The sequence below is a fragment of the Mesoplodon bidens genome (assembly GCF_964165515.1).
Source record: "Mesoplodon bidens genome assembly, chromosome: 8".
NCBI lineage: Eukaryota > Metazoa > Chordata > Mammalia > Artiodactyla > Ziphiidae > Mesoplodon > Mesoplodon bidens.
In genome coordinates this window covers 86,601,057-86,621,499 of record NC_138165.1, presented here as the reverse complement: position 1 = coordinate 86,621,499, position 20,443 = coordinate 86,601,057, and the positions used below count along the sequence as shown (strand labels likewise).

The 20,443-nt window shown below is 37.5% G+C and overlaps 1 protein-coding gene across 5 annotated transcripts in view; it reads right to left on the bottom strand.

Moving 5' to 3' along the window:
• The window catches only part of UNC80 (unc-80 homolog, NALCN channel complex subunit), a gene marked incomplete at both ends in the record, with an annotated part of 248,689 nt that overhangs the window by 205,976 nt on the left and 22,270 nt on the right, over positions 1-20,443 (bottom strand). For all 5 annotated transcript variants that reach the window (XM_081242187.1, XM_081242190.1, XM_081242188.1 and 2 more), the window contains 2 exons: positions 2,180-2,314; positions 3,291-3,552. In XM_081242187.1, coding sequence (XP_081098313.1) covers positions 2,180-2,314; positions 3,291-3,552 — 397 coding nt within the window. The remainder of the gene's footprint in view (positions 1-2,179; positions 2,315-3,290; positions 3,553-20,443) is intronic.

Below are 20,443 nucleotides of genomic sequence, written 5' to 3'. Positions count from 1 at the left end.
GAGTGTTTCTCAAAGTGTAGTTCCTAGACCAGCAGCATCAGTGCCTGGGAAACTGTCAGAAATGCAAATTTTCAGGTTCAACCCCAGACATACTGGACCAGAAACCCAAAAGAGGAAACCAGCAATGTGTTTTAATAAGCCCTGTTGGTGATTCTGATGCTTGGTAAAACTTGAGAAACTCTAGGTTAGAGTATAGGATCCCTGAGTCATCACTTGGATCAGCCAGTCTTTTTCTGTTCCATTTCTCCAGACTGAGATACATTGTTTCAGCCAAACAACTTCAAATGTGTGCCTCTGCCCATAAGGAGAGGCAACTCTATTACTCTTACCAGTCAAATAAGTTCAAGGTCCAGTATAACTAAGAGTTTAGAATTGATTGGAAATCTTCTAAAATATATCGATGTCTGGGCCTAACCTTCAGCAATTGTGACTTAATAGGTGTGGGGTCAGGCCTGGGCACTTGAATTTTTTAAAGTTCTGCAGAGATTCTCATGTGAAGCCAGTATGGAAAACCTCTTTTGCCCCCACTGAATGACATTTTTAGAAAAACTACAGCCATTGCTTATTACTACATCATCAATGAAGGCAGAGGACTACTTGTGTAGCAACACTCTGAGTTCATAGATAGGTTGTTAATTCTGTGTTATTCATTGACATAAACCAGTCATTTTGCAAAAGAGAAAAATAAGCCATCACACATATATTATTCTACATGTATTATTTTCTATTTGATTAGCTCCATTCACTTATAAAATAGAGAGGTGAAGTGTGGATTCATAAGACCATGAATTATTTAGTTAGAAGACCTAGTTTTGAGTTTGGACTCAACCTTTCAAAAACTACATAAAGTTTTTAGGGCTCAGTCTCATTTCATTTCATTTTTTTTTGAGAATAATAATTAACATTTATTGACTACTTGTTAAGTACCAGGCACAATAAAGACTTTACATGCATTATCTCAATCCTCATAACATTTTGAGGTAAGTATATTATGTACCCATTTATAGATGAAGAAACCAATATCATTTTGCCAGTATCACATGGGTAGAAAGTGGTAGGGCTGGAATTTGAACCCCAGTCAACTGACTCCCAAATCAGTTTATTTGCACAAAAACTCCACCTTTAATTTCCCACCTTTATGGTTCTAGCTTCTTATGGATGTTCAATAAATGTTTGTTGAATGGAAACCTACACCGTCATTCACAAAGAGAAGTGATGGCTGTAAACCTAGGGGTCAGTTATAAGGATTTACTACTTTATCAACAAAACTTGGTTTATTCGTTGCCTTTAAAACAGAGATGACTTCAAGAATAAATGTTCCATGATGATCCCATCACTTTAAGAACTGCAGTAAGACCCAGTTTCTTAGGTGTAAACTGTGGAAAATAAAAATCTCATTGGAGGACTTCCCTGGTGGCACAGTGGTTAAGTATCCACCTGCCAATGCAGGGGACACGGGTTCAAGCCCTGGTCCGGGAAGATCCCACATGCCGTGGAGCACCTAAGCCCGTGCGCCACAACTACTTAGCCTGCACTCTAGAGCCCATGACCCACAACGACTGAGCCTGTGTGCCACAACTACTGAAGCCCATGCGCCTAGAGCCCGTGCTCCGCAACAAGAGAAGCCACCGCAATGAGAAGTCTGCGCACCGCAACAAAGAGTAGCCCCCACTCGCCACAACTAGAGAAAGCCCGCACGCAGCAACAAAGACCCAACGCAGCCAAAAGTAAATAAATAAATAATACGTAAATTTTTTAAAAACCCAACAAAACAGACCTTAGGGAAAAAAAAATCTCATTGGATTAAATGAGAATTATTTATATAAAGTGCTAGGTAAAATGAGAATGAGCCATACAAATGTAAGTTACCATTACTGCTACTACCACCACGTCCACAACCACTACTAAAAGCACTTTACGCACATCATCAGGATTGAGTTCTGTAACAACCCCACATAACATGTAGAATGGGAAGTACTCACGCACAAGGAGGGACTTGCCCAAGGTCATGCTGCCCAAGGTCATGCTGCCAGCCAGTTCTATAATTGGGAGTGGACCTCTGCTCTGAAGTCCCTTCCCCATCCCACCCAACTCTGCAGCATGACCAGAAGCACCTCATGCCCCACTGTGTATTTTTTTTTATTACCAAAATGCAAAGAACATAAATGGTTCTACTCACCTTCTTAAAAATGTTCATGCCAAGGTCTGAAGAAAGATCCGGGACTGCAGACCTACGTAGGTTGGTCAATGAAACTTTGGAAAAAGCCTCAGCGCTGAGAGATCTTTCCTCTTCATTACACTTCATGGTGAGATCCTTAATAGACAATAAAGGTAGATTAATGATCAAGGACTTAGAGATATATTTCATATTAATTGTAACTTCTGTTTGAAGTTTCAACAGTGAGACTACGAAGTTCCGGATTTAGGAAAGCTAAGAAAATTAGGAGGGGACAGGTATCTCTTTTTCTCTTTCTATTAAAAAAAAAAAGTGTTTTTACATTTAATGATTCACCAGAGGAGATATTCACTTTGGGCAGAATCGTCTATTACTGAAACAGAGCACATTTCCTTTTCATTCTGATATTGTTCCTGTTTATTTTCAGAATATGCAGACGTCTTTTAGACACAGCCAAATCACATTTCAGTAAGCCCAAACAACTGGAACACACAGTGAATCGTACTTTTCTCTACATATTCAATATGTGGTATTGATGAAAAGGATGAAAAGAACAAGTATTCAAGCTGGTATTAGGACTTTCATTGATCAGAAAGTGATTTTCAGGGGGATGTCATCAGTGCACATTCAGTTTATTCCTCCAAACATCTATAATAAAGAGCAAGACTATATATCAAAAAATGATATTGCTAATGATGACATTGAGGCACTGGAAAATGTTGAGCTATGCAAAAGGAGGTTAAATCACGTTCAGTAAAATGTTAGTGTCATGCATTTTATAATATCATTAACTGGCACTTATATGTGAAAACTCTCAATTAACTAGCATTTTGATTAGCCAGAGGATCCATTTTCCATTATCCTGGATCAACAGAGGCTTACTCTAGATAACTGTGTGTAAGAGGCATTTAGATAGCACCTCTTTGAATGGTCAATTAAATGCTAAAGAACAGCAAAAGGGTCCAGCAGTAAAAGATGGAAAATAGCATCAGAATAACCCACCAATCCAACAGTCAGCACTGGGATAAATAAGAGCTGGATGCACAGAAGAAAAAAAGAATCTGTTATGGCTGAAGTTGTTGGTTCAAATGATGATGGACCAAGTTTCTCTTACTTGGGTTTTGTGTGTGTTCACTAGTGAGGGAGCTGCCGCCACCATGGAGCTACTTCTGGGTCTGGGCAGGAGAGGAATATCCGGCTCTGTGGGCTTTTCTGGCTTCTCTTCCAACATGTGTCTCAGCCTTTGTAGATAGTACATCAGAGACCACTGAGTGCCCTCCTCAGACCAATGGGGCTGGAGTAGGCAGCGAAGAACAGCAACGTCAAAGTAGGTGGCATAGCGGGACCTTTGGCACGGAGGAATCACGAGAGAGACCCTGTTCCCAATGGCAGAAAGAACATGATTATCCTGGCAGTCATACATTCCAAGGGGAGGCACAATGTAGCTTATAGCTCTGCTTTTCTCATTTGGTCATTTATTCATTCACTTATCTCTTGTCTGGTTTACTCTACTGTCCTCCTAACTGGTCTCACTCATTTTGCTTTTGCTAGATACTACCTAGAAGTAGAGACATTTGAGAGAGTTTTGAAGGATAGGTAGCAACTATACAGGCAAAGTTGAGGATGGGTGGGTCAGGAGAGTGGATCAGCATTTCAGTCAGAGGGAACAATGCCTACAAAGGCACGAACTTTTTAAAAAATCATGAGTTTTAAGTTGGTGGGGGAGAATCATGCAGTTGGTATAGTTGGTGAGTAATTTGGGTGGTGGACACTGATGAGAGCCTATAAAAACAGATGAGGTTCAGATCATGATGTTTCTTTTATTCTAAGCTATCAGGTTGACTTGTACCTTGATAGAAATGGGCATAATATTTGTGTACTTCACTGGGATATTTTAATTTCAGTTTGATAATATTATGTAAAGGAGCCAAGGAAACTGCAAAGTACTAACAAACAGAAGTTATACTCTGAGGAAAATGAAATCATTTTGAAAATTCTAAAGTCATATCCATATAAGACAGCAAAACTAATTTTTAAAATACCTCAGAATTCTGGAATTCTATTATTCAGTTTAAACACACAATATATTCATTATTTAATGTTCAACTTACTTGCACTACAAATTAGTTTTAAGCAATTGCTCAGCATTTCAGGTATCTTAGGGGATATGAAGGTAAGTAAGTTCAACTTCCTCACCTTGAGGAACGTATGGTCTGGTGAGAATGATAGACAATACATGACAAATTATAAACTGAGAACTTCTGGAATCCAAAGATGGAATCTTAAATCTAAAATCTGAAATTAACCCCTGGCATAATTTCTCCCTGAATTAAATGATGCAAAAGAGAAAATTTTATACCCTGCTATCAACTAGCAAATGGTGCCACCTACACATGAAGAGCTTCAGGAAAAAAAAATGCAGCCACTTGAGAGTGAGAAGGAGAGGTCCTCCTTAATTTACTAGGCACATATTTTTTGAATTGGAGGTTATGACTCATTACTGGTTCAAGAAATTAATTCAAAAGGATATGACTATTATTAAAATGTTAACTAGAATAAAAACTATGAAAATGCAACAAATGGAGTAAGAATTTGTATGGTTGGTGATACTTCTGTTTCACTTTACATACTTGCCGTGAGTCATGAGTAAAATATATTTCTTACTGTGTGTGCAGTAAAGTTCAGATATATAAACCCCGACCAGGTCTGGTGCCCTGTGAATCATTTTCATGGCCTTTCTACTCCCCTACCAAAGCACGTGATGCCCTATCTCCTCTCTACTCTCATTAGCACTGTCTGGCATGTGGAGGGGTGACTGTCTATGTACACGATGGTTGTGACCGTTGATGCTATCTTGTAGTCTAATATTCTTGCATATTTCAATGGAAGTAGCAAACTAAGTATAAGTTACAATTCAACCACATAAGTTGCTACGATATTAATTATTTAATCGAGTGGGCAGTCTGATTGTAGAAAGCGTTTCTTCATATAAGTTCCTATGTATGGAATGTTAGAGTTTATCCCTCTTATAGGGAGCTAGAATATGCTTTGGACATCAACAGCATGGCAACTTTTAATCCATCAGGAAGTCCCATAGATTCTCCTTCCAACCACTCTGCATCAGTTGCACAGACCCCAACATGTCCCATTAGGCTTTACTGCAATTACTTCTTCCTAGTCTTATTGCGTCTTTTTTTTTTTTTTTTTGCGGTACGCGGGCCTCTCACTGCTGTGGTCTCTCCCATTGCGGAGCACAGGCTCCAGACGCACAGGCTCAGCAGCCATGGCTCACGGGCCCAGCTGCTCCGCGGCATGTGGAATCTTCCCGGACCGGGGCACGAATCCGCGTCCCCTGCATCGTTAGGCGGACTCTCAACCACTGCGCCACCAGGGAAGCCCCTCCTCCAATAGATTTTTAAATAAAGATCTTAAAATAAAATGCAAGCTGTTTACAGTGGCCAACATGGCCTGCAGAATCTGGCTGTGTCTATCACTCTAACCTCATTATCATGCTTGCACTGGTATGCCATTTATTTATTTTTCCCTCTCAACTCCAAATTCATCTTTTTTGCTTGCTCTGTGAAAATGGATTCGAGTCCTTTAAATATGTTTCTGTTGACAGCTGGCACGATGTTAAGCGTTGTCTGTAGAGGGAATGGAAGAGGTATTGCAAGAGGAAAGAATTTTGCTTCCTGGTTCTGATGGACTAGCTTGGCATATCCCTGCACTATGTGCAGCTTCTCCAGTATCAGGCTCCCGTCGCGTCTGTGTGTGTCCAGTGCTGAGCTCCTGCAGTGCACACGGCTTCCCCAGTGTGCAGCGTCTGCAGCCTGGGTGTTTTTTCTAGCACTGGGCTCACAGCTCTTCCTGTGCCCAGCTCCTACCATGATCAGTGGCTAGCAGGACCCAGTGGTCAACAGCTCCCCCGGCACATCCCATTTCAGGAAGGTCTGTAGCAAAGTGCCTCTACTAAGAGGCCCCCCATGAACAGCTTTCCCTAGCACCCTAGAGAGTGGATTTCTGACAAGTTCCAGAGGGCAGATTTCCAGCATGTTCCCCTGATACAGCACCACACTGACTTCTCTGCCATTCAGTGAGGTGTGACTCTGTCCTCTCCAACAAGGTCTGGATCTCAGTCCTGGAGGGGCTTCTTCCTTGGGTGTTGTGTCTGAGCTTCAAAGTTGGTGACTGCTCCATTATATCTGCTATTTCTATATGCTTTAGAATTCTCTTTACTTCTTACTAGCTGGTCTCTCATTACCCCAATACCCCAATCCTCTGTTATACTTAATAATTCACTATATTAAACTTGCCCTGTTCAAATTACTGTGTGGTTTCTCCTTCCTGATTGGACCCATCTGGATACATCTGGTAGTTGTGCTCCACTCACACTGACCTTCTTACTACCCCTGAATACATCAAGTTTTTGCCTGCTTCAGAGCTTTTCTCTATGTGGAAATTTCTATCCTTATGACCTAAGCTTTATCTGGGTTCTGTTCCAATGTCATCTTTTCAGAGAGGTCTTTCCTAACCATTATGGGAAATGGCTTCACTCTCCCACTATTCATCTCTTCATCTTGTTCTAATTTTCTTCATAGCACGTGGCATGACTTGAAATTATATTCTATTTTGTTTACATGCTTATTGCCTGTCTTCACTTATTTGAATAAACTGATAAACTTCAGAAAAGGATTCAAAACAAAGATGGTGAAATCAATGGCTTTTGTAACTACAAGCAATAAACATTTTGAAAATGTAAATAAGAAAGGCCTTCTCAGGATTCCCCTGGTGGCACAGTGGTTAAGAATCTGCCTGAAAATTCAGGGGAAATGGGTTTGATCCCTGGTTCGGGAAGATCCCACATGCCGTGGAGCAACTAAGCCTATAAGTCACAACTACTGAGCCTGCATGCCACAACTACTGAAGCTTGCACGCTCTAGGGCCCACGTGCCACAACTACTGAGCCCACATGCTGCAACTACTCAAGCCTGCTCACCTAGAGCCCATGTTCCACAACAAGAGAAGCCACTGCAATGAGAAACCCACGTACATAACTTATTAATACATTCAAATTTAAATAATATTTGACCTAACAAACTGAAGATAAACATCCACTCCAAAAAGTAAGGGAAAGAAAGATCAATTTAACATCAATTGGTATCAGTTTAGTCAGGCAATATCTAACACTCAACATAAGATTTGATCATTGTCCTATATTATGGTTTAAAAACCACTGAAAAAAAATAATCAGTATCAGGTTATATTAGGAAAGATTGCACAGACACTAAACAAGTTAGCCTAGAACATCAACCCACAAACTAAAAGAGAATGGTAATACAAGAAGCTGGTGACACTTGGAAACCACTATAGACAGTACTATAGAACATTAAAAAAATCTTAATAAACAAAAACACAAACTATAATCATTGGAATAAATACTCAATTCTATAAAGATTTCCACTCTTCATAGGTGGAATCCATAAGTTTAATGTAATTCTCTTTTGTGTTCTGTGCCCAGTTTCGATGTGTGGAGGTAGGAAGGGAGTGTTTCCCATATCACCAAGAATTCTCTGGACACCGACTGGATGTCCTACAATATAACTCAATTCTGACACCTCCTACCTGGAGACAATGTCAGATTCTATAGGTTAAGGGTTCAGTGCTACAAGACTGCTCCCACTCCACTGCAGACACCAGTCACAAGTCCAGGTTGTTACCAGCACTTCTGACCTACTAGCTATAGATTGGAGGTTCCCACAACCCCTGCCCCAGGACTTCAGCTTCCAGCTGCAAGTCCAGGTTGTTACCTGTACTTCTGAATGACTGGCTATGAATCAGATGTTCCCATGGTCCCCTCCTTGGGTTTAATTAATTCACTAGAGAGGCTAACAGCATTCAGGAAACTCATGTACTCACTAGATTATCAGTTTATTATAAAAGGATATAACTCAAGAACAGCCAGACAGAAGAGATGCATAAGGGAAGGTATGGGGAAAGGGCACGGAGCTTTCATGCCTTCTCCAGGCTCACCACTGTCCCAGCACTTCCATGTGTTCACCAGCCTGGAAGCTCTCTGAACCCTCTCTTTTGGGTTTTTATGGAGGCTTCACTACATAGGTACAATTGATTAAATCACTGGCCATTGGCAACTAATTCAACCTCCAGTCTGTCTCCCCTTCTGGGAGGTCAGGAGTGAGGCTAAAATTTCCAACCCTCTAATCACATGATTAGTTCTCCTGGCAGCCAGCCCTTAACCTTAGGTGCTGTCCAAAAGTCACCTCATTAACATAACAAAAGACGCCTTTGCTCCTCTTATCACTTAGGAAACTCTAAGAGTTGTAGGATCTTTGTACCAGAAACAAGGACAAAGACCAAATATTATATATTTCTTTTTATAAATCACAATATCACAAATTCTAACCAAAATTCTAAAGGGATTTATCTTTTATAAATCAATAAGACTGTTCTGAAATTTAACTGGATGGATGAAAAAAAGTTTGGGAGTAATCAAGAAAGGTTTAACAGGAAGTATAAAGAGTATAAGTTGCCAGATATTAATCTGTGTTTTACAACAATAATATTTAGCCAAGAGTTTAAACAAAAGTTCAGTGGTATAAAATATGGAGCTACAAAAGATTCAAATATTTACAAGAATTTAATATATAAAAAAGGTCATGAATCAAATTAGTTCAAAGAATATATTAGTCAATAATATTGGCATAATTGACTTACTACTCAGAAAAAAATTTAATTTAACCTTCTTAATTAGCATATTTTATCACCAAATAAAATCAAGATAGATTAAGATTTAAATGCAAAAATATAAAACTATAATAATACTAGAAAAAATTTTGGCTATTTGTTTTTATAATCTTGGAGTGGAGAAGGACTTTATAAGAATGGAATTGCCCCAAACTTAAAACAACACAAATGCACATCAACAGGTGAGTGGATAAGCAAACTGTGGTATATCCATTTGACAGAATATTACTCAGCAATAAAAAGAAGAGAACTATTAATATATTCAATAATTACACTGAGTAAAAAAAGTATGTTTTCACTTATATGAAATTCTGGAAAACTACAAACTAATCTATAGTGACAGAAAGCAGATCAGTGGTTGCCTATGAATGAGGAAAGAGTGGGATGCAGAAGGGGAAAAATTATAAAAGGCACACGGAAACCTTAAAGGGTGAGGGGTATGTTCATTATCTTGATTTTGGTGATGTTTTCACAAGTGTATATAACAATATATAATAAGGCAGAGCTGAAACATTGGGATTTTATTTAATTCTGACTTTCAATAGATAAATATCCATGTTACACTTTCAATGGTAGCCATATAATAGAAAATTTCCTTCCAATAGAAGAAAAAAGGAGATTAGAGAAAACTCAATCAGTTAACAGGCAGAGGAGAAAAGAAAAAAGAAACATAAAAAGCACAAATTAAAATAAAATGGAAAATATAAATCCAAAATGGCAGTTATCAAAATAAATACTGAATACATTCATGGGATAGAAGACAAGAATGTTCACATTGGATTTAAAAAACAAGGTTTAGTCACATGCTAATTACAAAAGAAAATCCTAAAAATTGAGGGCACAGAAATTTAGGAAGGAAGAGAATGGGTATAGATATGCAAATATAACTAAAAGGAAGTTGGTGTAGCAGTAATAAAAAATAAACTTTGAGGTAAAAGTATTATTAGATATAAAGATTGTCACCATAATGTTAAAAGAAAAGCTTAGGAAGCTATGCTAATTCTAAACATGTATTGTACATACCTAACAAGAATGCTACCAAATGCTTAAAGCAAAAGTTGAGAGACTTGTAAGGGGAAAATAGACAATAATAGTAGTAGTATTTTAACACACATTTTCTAGCAAATAGTAGATCAAGCATACAAAGATTAGTAAGAATATAGGAGATCTGAATAACACACTCAACATTATTTTCTTGTACCTTGCAGTGTTTACAAATGAAGTCTCAAAAGAAACTGAAAACTCAACATCTCACATAAACCTAGTACTCTAACCATAGTTGAATTCCAGTAGAAACTAATAGCAAAAAGAAAAGCTCTAATCAGTTAGCAAATTTAGAAATACACTTTGAAATAACTCATGGGTCAAATAAAAAGTTACAATTAGAATTTTAAAATATTACATGGAATGATAATGATTCCACATATGAAAATGTGTGAGATACAGATAAAGTGGAATGAGAAGAACATTTAGAGATCTACATGCTTATAGCAGGATAAAGGAAACATAATGAAGTGAAAAATAATGAAGTAAGCATCTACTTCAATAGGTTAAAAAAAAAAGTAAATAAACCCCCAAATAGTACAGAATAAAAAAAGATAAAATAGGATCATATACTAATGAAATATTAAACAAAGATAGATAGGATTAACAAAAACAAATGTTATTTCTTTGATAAAACTAATAAAAATTAATCAAGAAATGTAGTAGAAAGTATGATCAAAATACTATCACTGAAAAAGCAGACATAACTAGATATGGTGATGGTTTCAGAAATGAGGGAAAACACTGTGAACAATGGAATTAAAAGTTTGAATACCTAGATGAACACATATTTATCCAACCAAACTGATTCAAGAAGAAATTAAAACCTAAATAGACTCACCACCTTTAAAAACTGAACTGTGGTAAATAAAATTTATTTTAAAAATATATCAAGCCCAGAAGGTTTACAGCCAAATTTCATTAAACATTAAGGAAACAGGTATTTCTAGTTTTATACAAAGTGTTCCAAAGACAGAAAAAAGAGGGAACATTCTTTTCATGAGGCTATTATAAATTTGCTATTGAAACCAGACAAGAACAGAACAGGAAAGGAAAACCAAAAGCCACAGTCATTTATGAGCACAATGTAAAAATAATAAAATATTAACAAGCTACATCCAGCTATGTACAAACTGGGTTTTCCCCAGGAATTTAAGGATGATTTATTATTAGAAAATCTATTAATTTACTACCTAAAAATATTATAGGAGAACATGTCCACATGATTTTCTTAATAGATGCACAAAACATTTATAAAATTTATTATTAATTTATTAAAGTCAATAACAAAAATGAGGAAAGAGCTATAATAATAAGACTGTAGAATATGGGTAGAGTCAGGCAAATAGGGAGATGCAACAGAATGGAGAGCCCCAAAATCATACACTTACATATGTGGATACGGACACTGATACTCAATAAAGTTACAAATCTGCAGGAAAACAACTGTTTAAGAAATGCTGAGGGAAAAAATGAGTCATTCATGTGGAGAAACCAAATCCCTATTTCATACCACCATGTATCAAAAAAAGCCAACTTTAGATGAACTGGAGACATAGAAAAGGCAAAACAGAAGAAAACTATGGAGAAAATATTTATAACTAATATGAAAGGATTCTTAAAGAAGATAACATCCCCAACTATTTTAAGAGAGTATTGATAAATTTGACTATTTCAAATGTAAAACTTCTATTAAAAAACATAAACAAAGTGATGTCTACAAAATATAAAAGATAATTGCAATGTATTTAGTCTACAAAGGATTATTCTTCTCATTAATAAAGAATGCTTATAAATCAGTAAGAAAAAGACAAATAGTTCAAATGGAGTAAAGGGTATGGAAGGAAATTTCACCAGAAAGAAAACCTAAAGAGAGAATAAACATAAAGAGATACTCTACTTCATGAATAATCAGGGAAATGTAGACTTAGATCACAATGAGATATCACCTCACACCCATCAGATCTGTGAGAGTACAGAAGCCTGAAGACAGTAAGAAATGCTGAGGGTGCAAATACACAGGAACGCTCATACACTGCTGGTCAACCCTTTCAGGGTGCAATTTGGTGATATCTAGTAAATTTTACAGTGTCCCTGCCTTATGATCCAGAAATTCTACCTTAGAGAAACCCTTGTACACAAGGAGACATGCACAAGAATGTTTATTGTAGCAATTTTGTTACAGTAAAAACCTAGAGAACATTCTCAAAGTCAGCCAAAGGAGAATAGGCAAATAAATGCTAGTACGTATATTCATTTAACAAAAATTAATTAGGTGTTATATGATCTACCAGGCTGGGGTGCTTGTAGTGTTCTATTTTATCTGGGTGCTGATTACTCTAGTGTATTCACCTGTGAAAAGACATAAAACTAACCACTTGGGTGTTGTGTACTTTTCTCTGTGTTTCTTTAGAGAATTTTAGCCAACTAAGATCTTAAACTTTATCAATATAGACTAAATATCCACTATTTATATATACAGAAACTCTATCCTTATGCACACTATATTTTATATAATATACATACATATTGATACACATTTATACAGAACTCTGTACATCCATTATATATAACATAAATGTATAATAAATGTATAATGTAAATATTTATATAATTTATATGATTTATATATATAGCTTTACACAAATGTCTCATCATCCTCTGGGTGATGTGTTAGACTGTTCTTTCAAAATACTTTATTATCTAACTTTTCATTATGTAATCATTTTATTTAAAAGGCTGAGTCTCAGAATTGTGAATTGCTGAGTTTTCATAAGAAGTATGAGGGTTAGATTCAAAATTAAGGCTCTCCTCGTGGGCAGGATAGCTCTTATTTGCCTCCAACCGCTGCTCTCCAACCCCATCCACTTTCCACCCTTCTCTACCTCCATGTCCAGAAAGACTGGTCTGTATAGGCTCTATAGAAGGCTCCCATGCCTTTGGCTCCAGGGTGAATTCTGCAAAAGGAGGCTCCCACAGGAGATGGGAAGGAAGAAGGACAATGATTTTCTCCCCAAGACTCCTCCCTCCCAGAGATCTGCTGAGGGCTCACACTATGGCCTAGGACCGATGTGACCACGGTAGGTCACAGATCTTATTAATCACTCTCTCCCTACAGTTCTCCACAGCTGTTCCCTCCCATTGCCCACTCAGACTTGGAGCCTCCTGGTGGGCCTCCTGATGGCACTCTCCCTGCAGTACTGCACTAGCTCGTGTGGTTTCACTACATCCTATCTAAACCTTTGTAAATAGCCCTTTTTAATCTCTTCTCAAATTACCAGTCTATCACTTGTTTCCTCCTGAGACCCTGACGGGTTATGTCCCCAAGCCCAGTTTGAGGGAAAGTAACAACCTTGATTCTCATTTCTACCATTTTCCTAAGAGGCCCTCACCACCCTTCCCTCCCACCCACCCCACTCCATTTCTCGTTTTTTAAAAGGCATGGACTAACCCACTCCTCTCAGCCTATCATTCATACCTAGAATAAGAGAATTTTTTTTTCAGTGTTGTACTCTTGGATTTATAAAGAAAAGACAAAGTATGAGGTTGGCTTGGCTACCAGCTGGGTAATGTTAGGTCCTCAAGCATTTGTGACAGTCAATTGACTGAGCCTGTTGTTTTCTTGACTAGGCTGCGGTGATGAAGGCAGACATTAGTAGTTCAACAGATTTCCATCCCCCCCCATTGGACTAGCTATCTTTACCCTTTACCTTTTGCCCCACACCACAGTGTCCCCAAATATTTCTAGTTAGTAAATTAGTTTAGGAAGTTCCATAAATAATTTCAAGTCCCTAGAGCAGCATTCTATATAGTGATATGTCAATGTACTGCTTCTGTGAGAATTTGCACACTCCCAAGTCTTATCCCAAACTTAACTAAACCAGAATTGCTGGTGATAGAACCCAGGAATCTTTATTTTAAACAATATCTCCAGGTAATCTTTTTTTTTTCTTATTGAAGTATAGTTGATTTACAATATTGCATTAGTTTCAGGTGTATAGCAAAGTGATTCAGTTTTGTATATCTACATATTTTTTCAGATTATTTTTTGTTAGAGGTTATTACAAGATATTGAATATAATTCTCTGTGCTATATAGTAAATCCTTGTCACTTACCTATTGTATATATAGTAATTTGGATCTGTTCATCCCATATTCCTAATTTCTCCAGGTAATTCTTTAACATTCTTAATAAGATTGGAGGGCAACTGCCCTAGAGAACAAATAATGCATGACTTTTGTACTTTTAAACAACATCCAAAACAATTCCTATATGGAAACACTAACTGCAATGATATGTTGGTAGTTTTGTCCCTGAGGGTGCCAGATGACTATATTTCTGTCTTTACAGACAAAATTTGACTGAAAGTAATTGCTACTGTACAGTTGAGTCTCATAGTCATTAACTACTTACTAACAGATCAGTTCTGCTGATAATCAGATTTTCAACAGCAAGACTCCACCAATATACGGCTGCAATCAGAGACTAAAAACGAGTCTATAACTTAGGCAATCAAAATTTGTTAAGCAAATTCACATTTCAGTTGCTTAATATTTAAAGAGACTCTGAAACAAGAATGAAGTTAACAGGCCATTCTATAGCAAATATTTATAACGTGAAGTACCTTCATTTTATCAAGTACAAATTTATTTGGTTTAAAAGTGTGAGCTACACTGGGGTGAGTAGTCAATAAAAAGAATAATCAATCATGTTCTTTTCATTTAGGACAGGATTATCAGACAATCAACTTGTCACTAAGTAACCAATAAGTCATTTTACTTAACTAATCAACTATCTACTTAATTAAATGTAAGAAAAATTTACATAAGTGAATAAAGATGGTATGTGGACAGCTCATTGTATGATATGATAGGAGAGTTATTCCCAACTCTAATATTCTATGATTCTGTAAGTTATTTTGCAGAAAAAAGTGAAAATTTTATGAAAGTATGAATACAAGTTTTATTCTAAATGGTATATGTAAAAGTAATGAAGAGAAGTATATATACAAAAAAAATGTTTATAACTACCTGATGAGCTCATGGATAATTTTCAATTTTTTAAAGATATTTTATACCATTAACTTTTTTTCTATAGTTAACACATACTTCTTTGATATGTGTAGAATACATTATGACCAAAAAAGACTGTCAGAAAAAGGTAGGAATTGCTTTAGTGAATTTTCCAAGCAACTATGGCTTTAAGGAGACCAAGTTATTATTAATTAGGGTTGGGAGATCCTAGTAGAATGCATCTGAAGCAAAAAAAAACACTTTGGAAATAACAGACAATCTATGGAGGAAGAGAACTGTAGAAATTAGTCCTGACCCTATGCAGTATTTAATGAAGCAGAAATTAAGTCTATGCATATGGTAATTAAAGATGAAATCTGACATTAATTTTAAAAAACTAGCTACCTGTTCTCTGATTGCAGAGTTCCAGGAAGAGTGATGCTCGGTTCAGTCAAGGTCAGGGCAAAAGAGATGGTAAATTGGATTTCTTTGATATAAGAGGACAGCTTTTGTTCCTAGGATATTTGCATTGTTTTGTTATTAAAGTTCTCTTTATTTCTGATTAATACATGAACTCCTCCAATGCAGACACATTAACATTAGCATTTTCTGAAAGGTCTACCTTGTGCCTCATTTCCATGGCAACCAGTCCCTGCAGCTAGGCAAAGAGAAGACATAATTCATTTTTTCTGAAGCACCACTGAGTTCATATCTAATTCACACGTGTAGGTTTATGTGTGCTATGGGTGACTGTGTGCATATATGCATCGATGAATGCATATACACATAGATGATTGACTGTGGCAATATCAGAGAATGGGAAAAACGATGTCCTTCCACAAAGAGGAAGCCTTGGACATTATAGCTGGCTTTGTCTTTACAGGCAAATCAGAATAAAGCCATTAACACTGAGTTTTGGCAGAGGAAAGAAAGATCATCTGTTATTTATATTTGCAAATTTCCAATGCTTACTATGGTTGAGAAAAATTATGTAAGAAATATAAGTTCCTGGGTATTTTATGACCTCAATATTTCACCATGACATTGTTTTTCACAATTGTTTAAAGTCAGGCAGAAGCATAGTATTTGAGGTAAGAAATCACTTACATTTAAATTAAATTAAACTCCTTGGAATGTGTGTAGAACAGAATTAGTAAAGAAGAAATATGAGGATACTTAATGACTGATATAAAGAAAATACAGATATATAGTCATAATAATTATATATAAAATGATGGTGACATTGTAATCATTATTATTTATTGTAATTAGCCTCCAAAATAGCCCCCAATGATCCCTGCCTCCTGGTATTCACACCCTTGTGGAATCTCCTCTCACACTGTACTAGGGTTGGTTCTTGTGATACACAGAATATAGCAGAAGTGATGGCATGTCACCTCGGTGATTAGGTTATAAAAGACACTGAAGATTCCATCTGGATATTAGGTCATAATAGACAGCATGACTTCCATCTTGGTTACTCACCCTCTTCCTTGTTTTAGGGGAAGTCAACTGCCAGGTCATGAGGAACTCTATGAGGAGGCCCAGATGTTGAAGAACTGAACCCTTTGGTCAACAGCCATATGAGTGACCTTGAAAGTAGACACTCCAGCCCATTCAAGTCTTCAGATGACTGCAGCTCTGGTCAGTATCTTGAGAGACCCTGAGCCACAACCACTTAGCTAAGCTGTTTCTGGACTCGTGATTCTCAGAAACTATGTGAGATAGTAAATTTCTTTCATTTTAAGCTGCTAAGAAATTTGGGTAACTTGTTGTACAGCAATTGTAGTGAATACAGATTTTGGTACCAAAAATAAACACGAAAAAGAAGTGGCAAGAGAGAAGTGGGGAAAGGTAAGCTTGGTCATGAATGATCATGAAGACTTAATGTATGCTGACCAAGGAGTTTGAAATGTATCCTAAAAACTATGGGTAGCCACTGAAGATTTTTTAGCAAGGGAATAGAATGATCAGATATGTATTTTAAATCACTTTTGTAACATTATATAGATAATGGTTTAGAAGGAGGCAACACTGAATGTAGAGATACCAGTTAGGATCACTTGCAGAAATCCAAATAAGAGATGATAAGCATCTGAACTAAGGCAGTGACTATGAGGTTGGAGAGAAGGAGAGGATTTGAGAGACATTAATAAGGCAGAATGTAAAGGACTTGGAGTGGAGTAAACCTCACATTTTTGACTGAGATGCATGGGTTGATAGTAGTGCCATCTACTGAAATAGGGAAGATAGGAGAATGCATTTGGTTTTAGACAGGCTGAGTTTGAGGTACAGAAAGAGCTTTCTATCAGTCTCTTGATTACATGGGTTTGGAGCCTAAAAGAGTTGTCTAGATGGGATATCTTTTGAGGGTCATCATCACTTTGCGAGTCATTGAAACTATGGCAGTGAATAAGACCACTCAGAGGGAGAATGTGGGAGGAGAGGGAAACAGCAACAGTAAGAGGAGGGCCATGGAGAAGAAGGCAAAGAAAAAGTCTATAAAGGTTCCATTTGAAAGGTAAGGAAAACAACAACAGAGTATAACGTGAAAAAAGTCAAGGAGGAAGTGTCAGGAAGTGTAGAGTGGCCACCGGGGTTAAAGTGTTAAAAGATCCAATTAGATAAGGACCAAATAGGAGCTGAGTTTCAGACCTGTTGGGAGAGGTCAGGGGAAGGTGATGCTAAGCATCTGTTCCTGAAAATGACTAATTCTGGCAAAACAACCACAACACTTTCTCCTTTAATGAGGGATGAAGAAGAAAAGAGGCTTCCATAAAAACATAGTTAAGGAGATGGGTAGCTTGCTATAGGAACTCCACTGTGCTCCCCCTAAAGGCCTACCTTCTCATGGAAGAGGAGTGAAGAGTGTGGACCATGTAACTGTCTAGATTGGGCTCAGATCTAGCTCTTCTACTTTCTAGCCATGTGTCCTTGAGTGAGTCATTTAATCTCTCTCAGCTTCAGTTCCTCATCTTTAAAAGAGAAACAATGTCTTCTTTGTATGGCTGTTATGAAGATTAAACTCATCCTCTTATTCAGTGCCCTTCACTAGGCCATGTGCCAGGCACTAGAGATAGAGCAATGAGTAAAAGAGATTTGGTCCCTCTGCTCATGGATTTTACAGTCTAGTGAAGGAGATAGCTAATCACACAGGTCTTTAAATTACAATTGCCATTTGTACCGTAAGAGAAAACAGGGAGTTCTGTGATTGTATTTAAAATCTGCCAAAGCCTCCCTAGGAAGTGAGGAAATGCTTTTTAAATTGAGTCTTGAAGAATGAGGAGCTGGTTAAGTAAAGAGAGATGGAAGAACCATCCAGGCAGATGGAATAACATACTCCAAATCTCAGAGCTAAGAGGAAGTACGATGCATGTGAAGAACTCAGAAGATGTTGGAATCTAGTGACGCAAATGTGAGTAATTACACAATGTTAGACAGGAGAACTAGACAGCAGCTAGATAATGTGGAGCTTTGAGGGGTATTTCAAGGATTTTGAATTTTATCTTGATAGCAGTGGGCAGCCTTTGAAAAAGTTAAAGCGTAGGAGTGGCATGATTAATTGTTTTCATGACTCTGTATGTCCTCTATTGGGTGGTGACAAGAGTGAATAAGAGAAGATTAATAAGTAGGCTGTTGCAGGACTCCAGGCAGGAGGTGACGAATGGCTTGAATAATGGTGGTGGCCATAGAGGTAGGTGGAAGTAAGAATATTTTTATATGTGATTATATGTGATTTTTCTCAGTCTTCCTTATATCATAAATTTAATAACTACTCATAGAGTTGCTCAAGCCCAAAACCTAAGTTATGCTTGATTCCTTTCTTTTTCTCACTCTTCATATCCAGTCATGTCAGCTCTACCTTAAATATATCTCAACTGCAACCTCATCTCAGCCTTTCCACCCCTGCTACCACCATCCTAACCAAGCCACATCCTCTCTCACCTGGACCATTGCAAATGTCTGCTAACTAATCTCTGTATCTACTTCTGCTTTCCAAGCCTATTTTCATAAACCATCTGGAGTGATATTTAAAAAGTATAATTTAGTTAATGTCACTCCACTGCTCAAACAACTCCAATGACTTTTCATCACACCTGGAACGAAATTCAAACTTCTTACCATGGCTTCCTGGCTCCTCCGTGATCTGACCCCTAATAACCACTTTGGTTTGATTCCCTATACCTTACCCCCCTGCTCACCACTAGCCCCTGGTCACACTGGCCTCTCTTCCATTCCTGGAACACACTGAGCTTATTCCCACTTCAAAGCCTTTAGACTTGTTCCCTCTGCCTGGATTGCTCTTCCCAGATCTTCCTGAGGCTGTCGCCTTCATATCATTTAGGTCTCTATGAAAAAGAGCCCATTTCCCATCCCTTTGCTTTGGTTTTACCTTCTTAGTCCTAGAGTAACCTGAAAATATTTTTACTTATTTATGCATTTACTCTCTTTTATCTGTCTATCTTTTCAGAAAATGAGCTCTTTGAGGATAAGAATTTTGCCACTGAAACAACCCTAGTGTCTAGAATACACTTAAAAGATATAGAAATGAATGAATAAATGAAAATTTAGACAAAACTATGAATGTAAAGACCCTAGTTCTGTTTTTTGGCACACAGGAGATGTCCAACAACAGGTAGTTCCTGTTGTTATTCTCTTTAGTCTGTGTAGTAAGGAGCTACTTTTTCCCCAGATATGATTAAATTATACCGTTGATAAATTTGTTAGTGAGTTATTGTCACCAAATAAAATGAGAGTCTTGGTGTGTGGAGGGGTCATCATAGTGGTTACTTTTGAATAAGTGGAACAGTAATATGAGAAGAGTCTGTACATACTCAAAAGGACTGTGATGGATACACTTTGGGGAGCCACCCCTGCTTCCCACCTGATGGTGGTCACACCCTTTATAATCCTCTTTTCTTGAGTTTGGGCAGGGCCTGTGACTTTCATATAACTTATAGAATAGGGCAAAAGTAATGGCATGTCACTCTTGTGATTAGGTTATTTTATATGACAATGATAATGAGATGTCACTCCTGTGATTATGTTATATTATAAAGACTGTATAGGCAGACTGGAATTAGAGAGGACTTCTCTCCCTTGCTGGTTTTAAAGAAGTAAGCTGCCATGTTGTGAGGTAGCCTGTGGAGAGGCCACATAGCAATGAACTGTGGGTGGCCTCTAGGAATGGAGAGCAGCCCCGAAATAATAGCCAGCAAGGAAACAGGGCCCTCAGTCCTACACCCACAGGAAATGAATTCTGTCAACAACCTGAAAAGGCTTGTAAGTGGATCTTTCCTGAGTCAAGCCTGTGATGAGACTGTAGTCCATCCTGACACCTGGATTTCAGTCTGGTAAGACCCTGAAGCAGAGAGTCCAGCTAAACTGTGCCTGGATTTCTGACGTACAGAAATTTTGAAATAATAAATGTGTGTTGTTTTAAGCCAG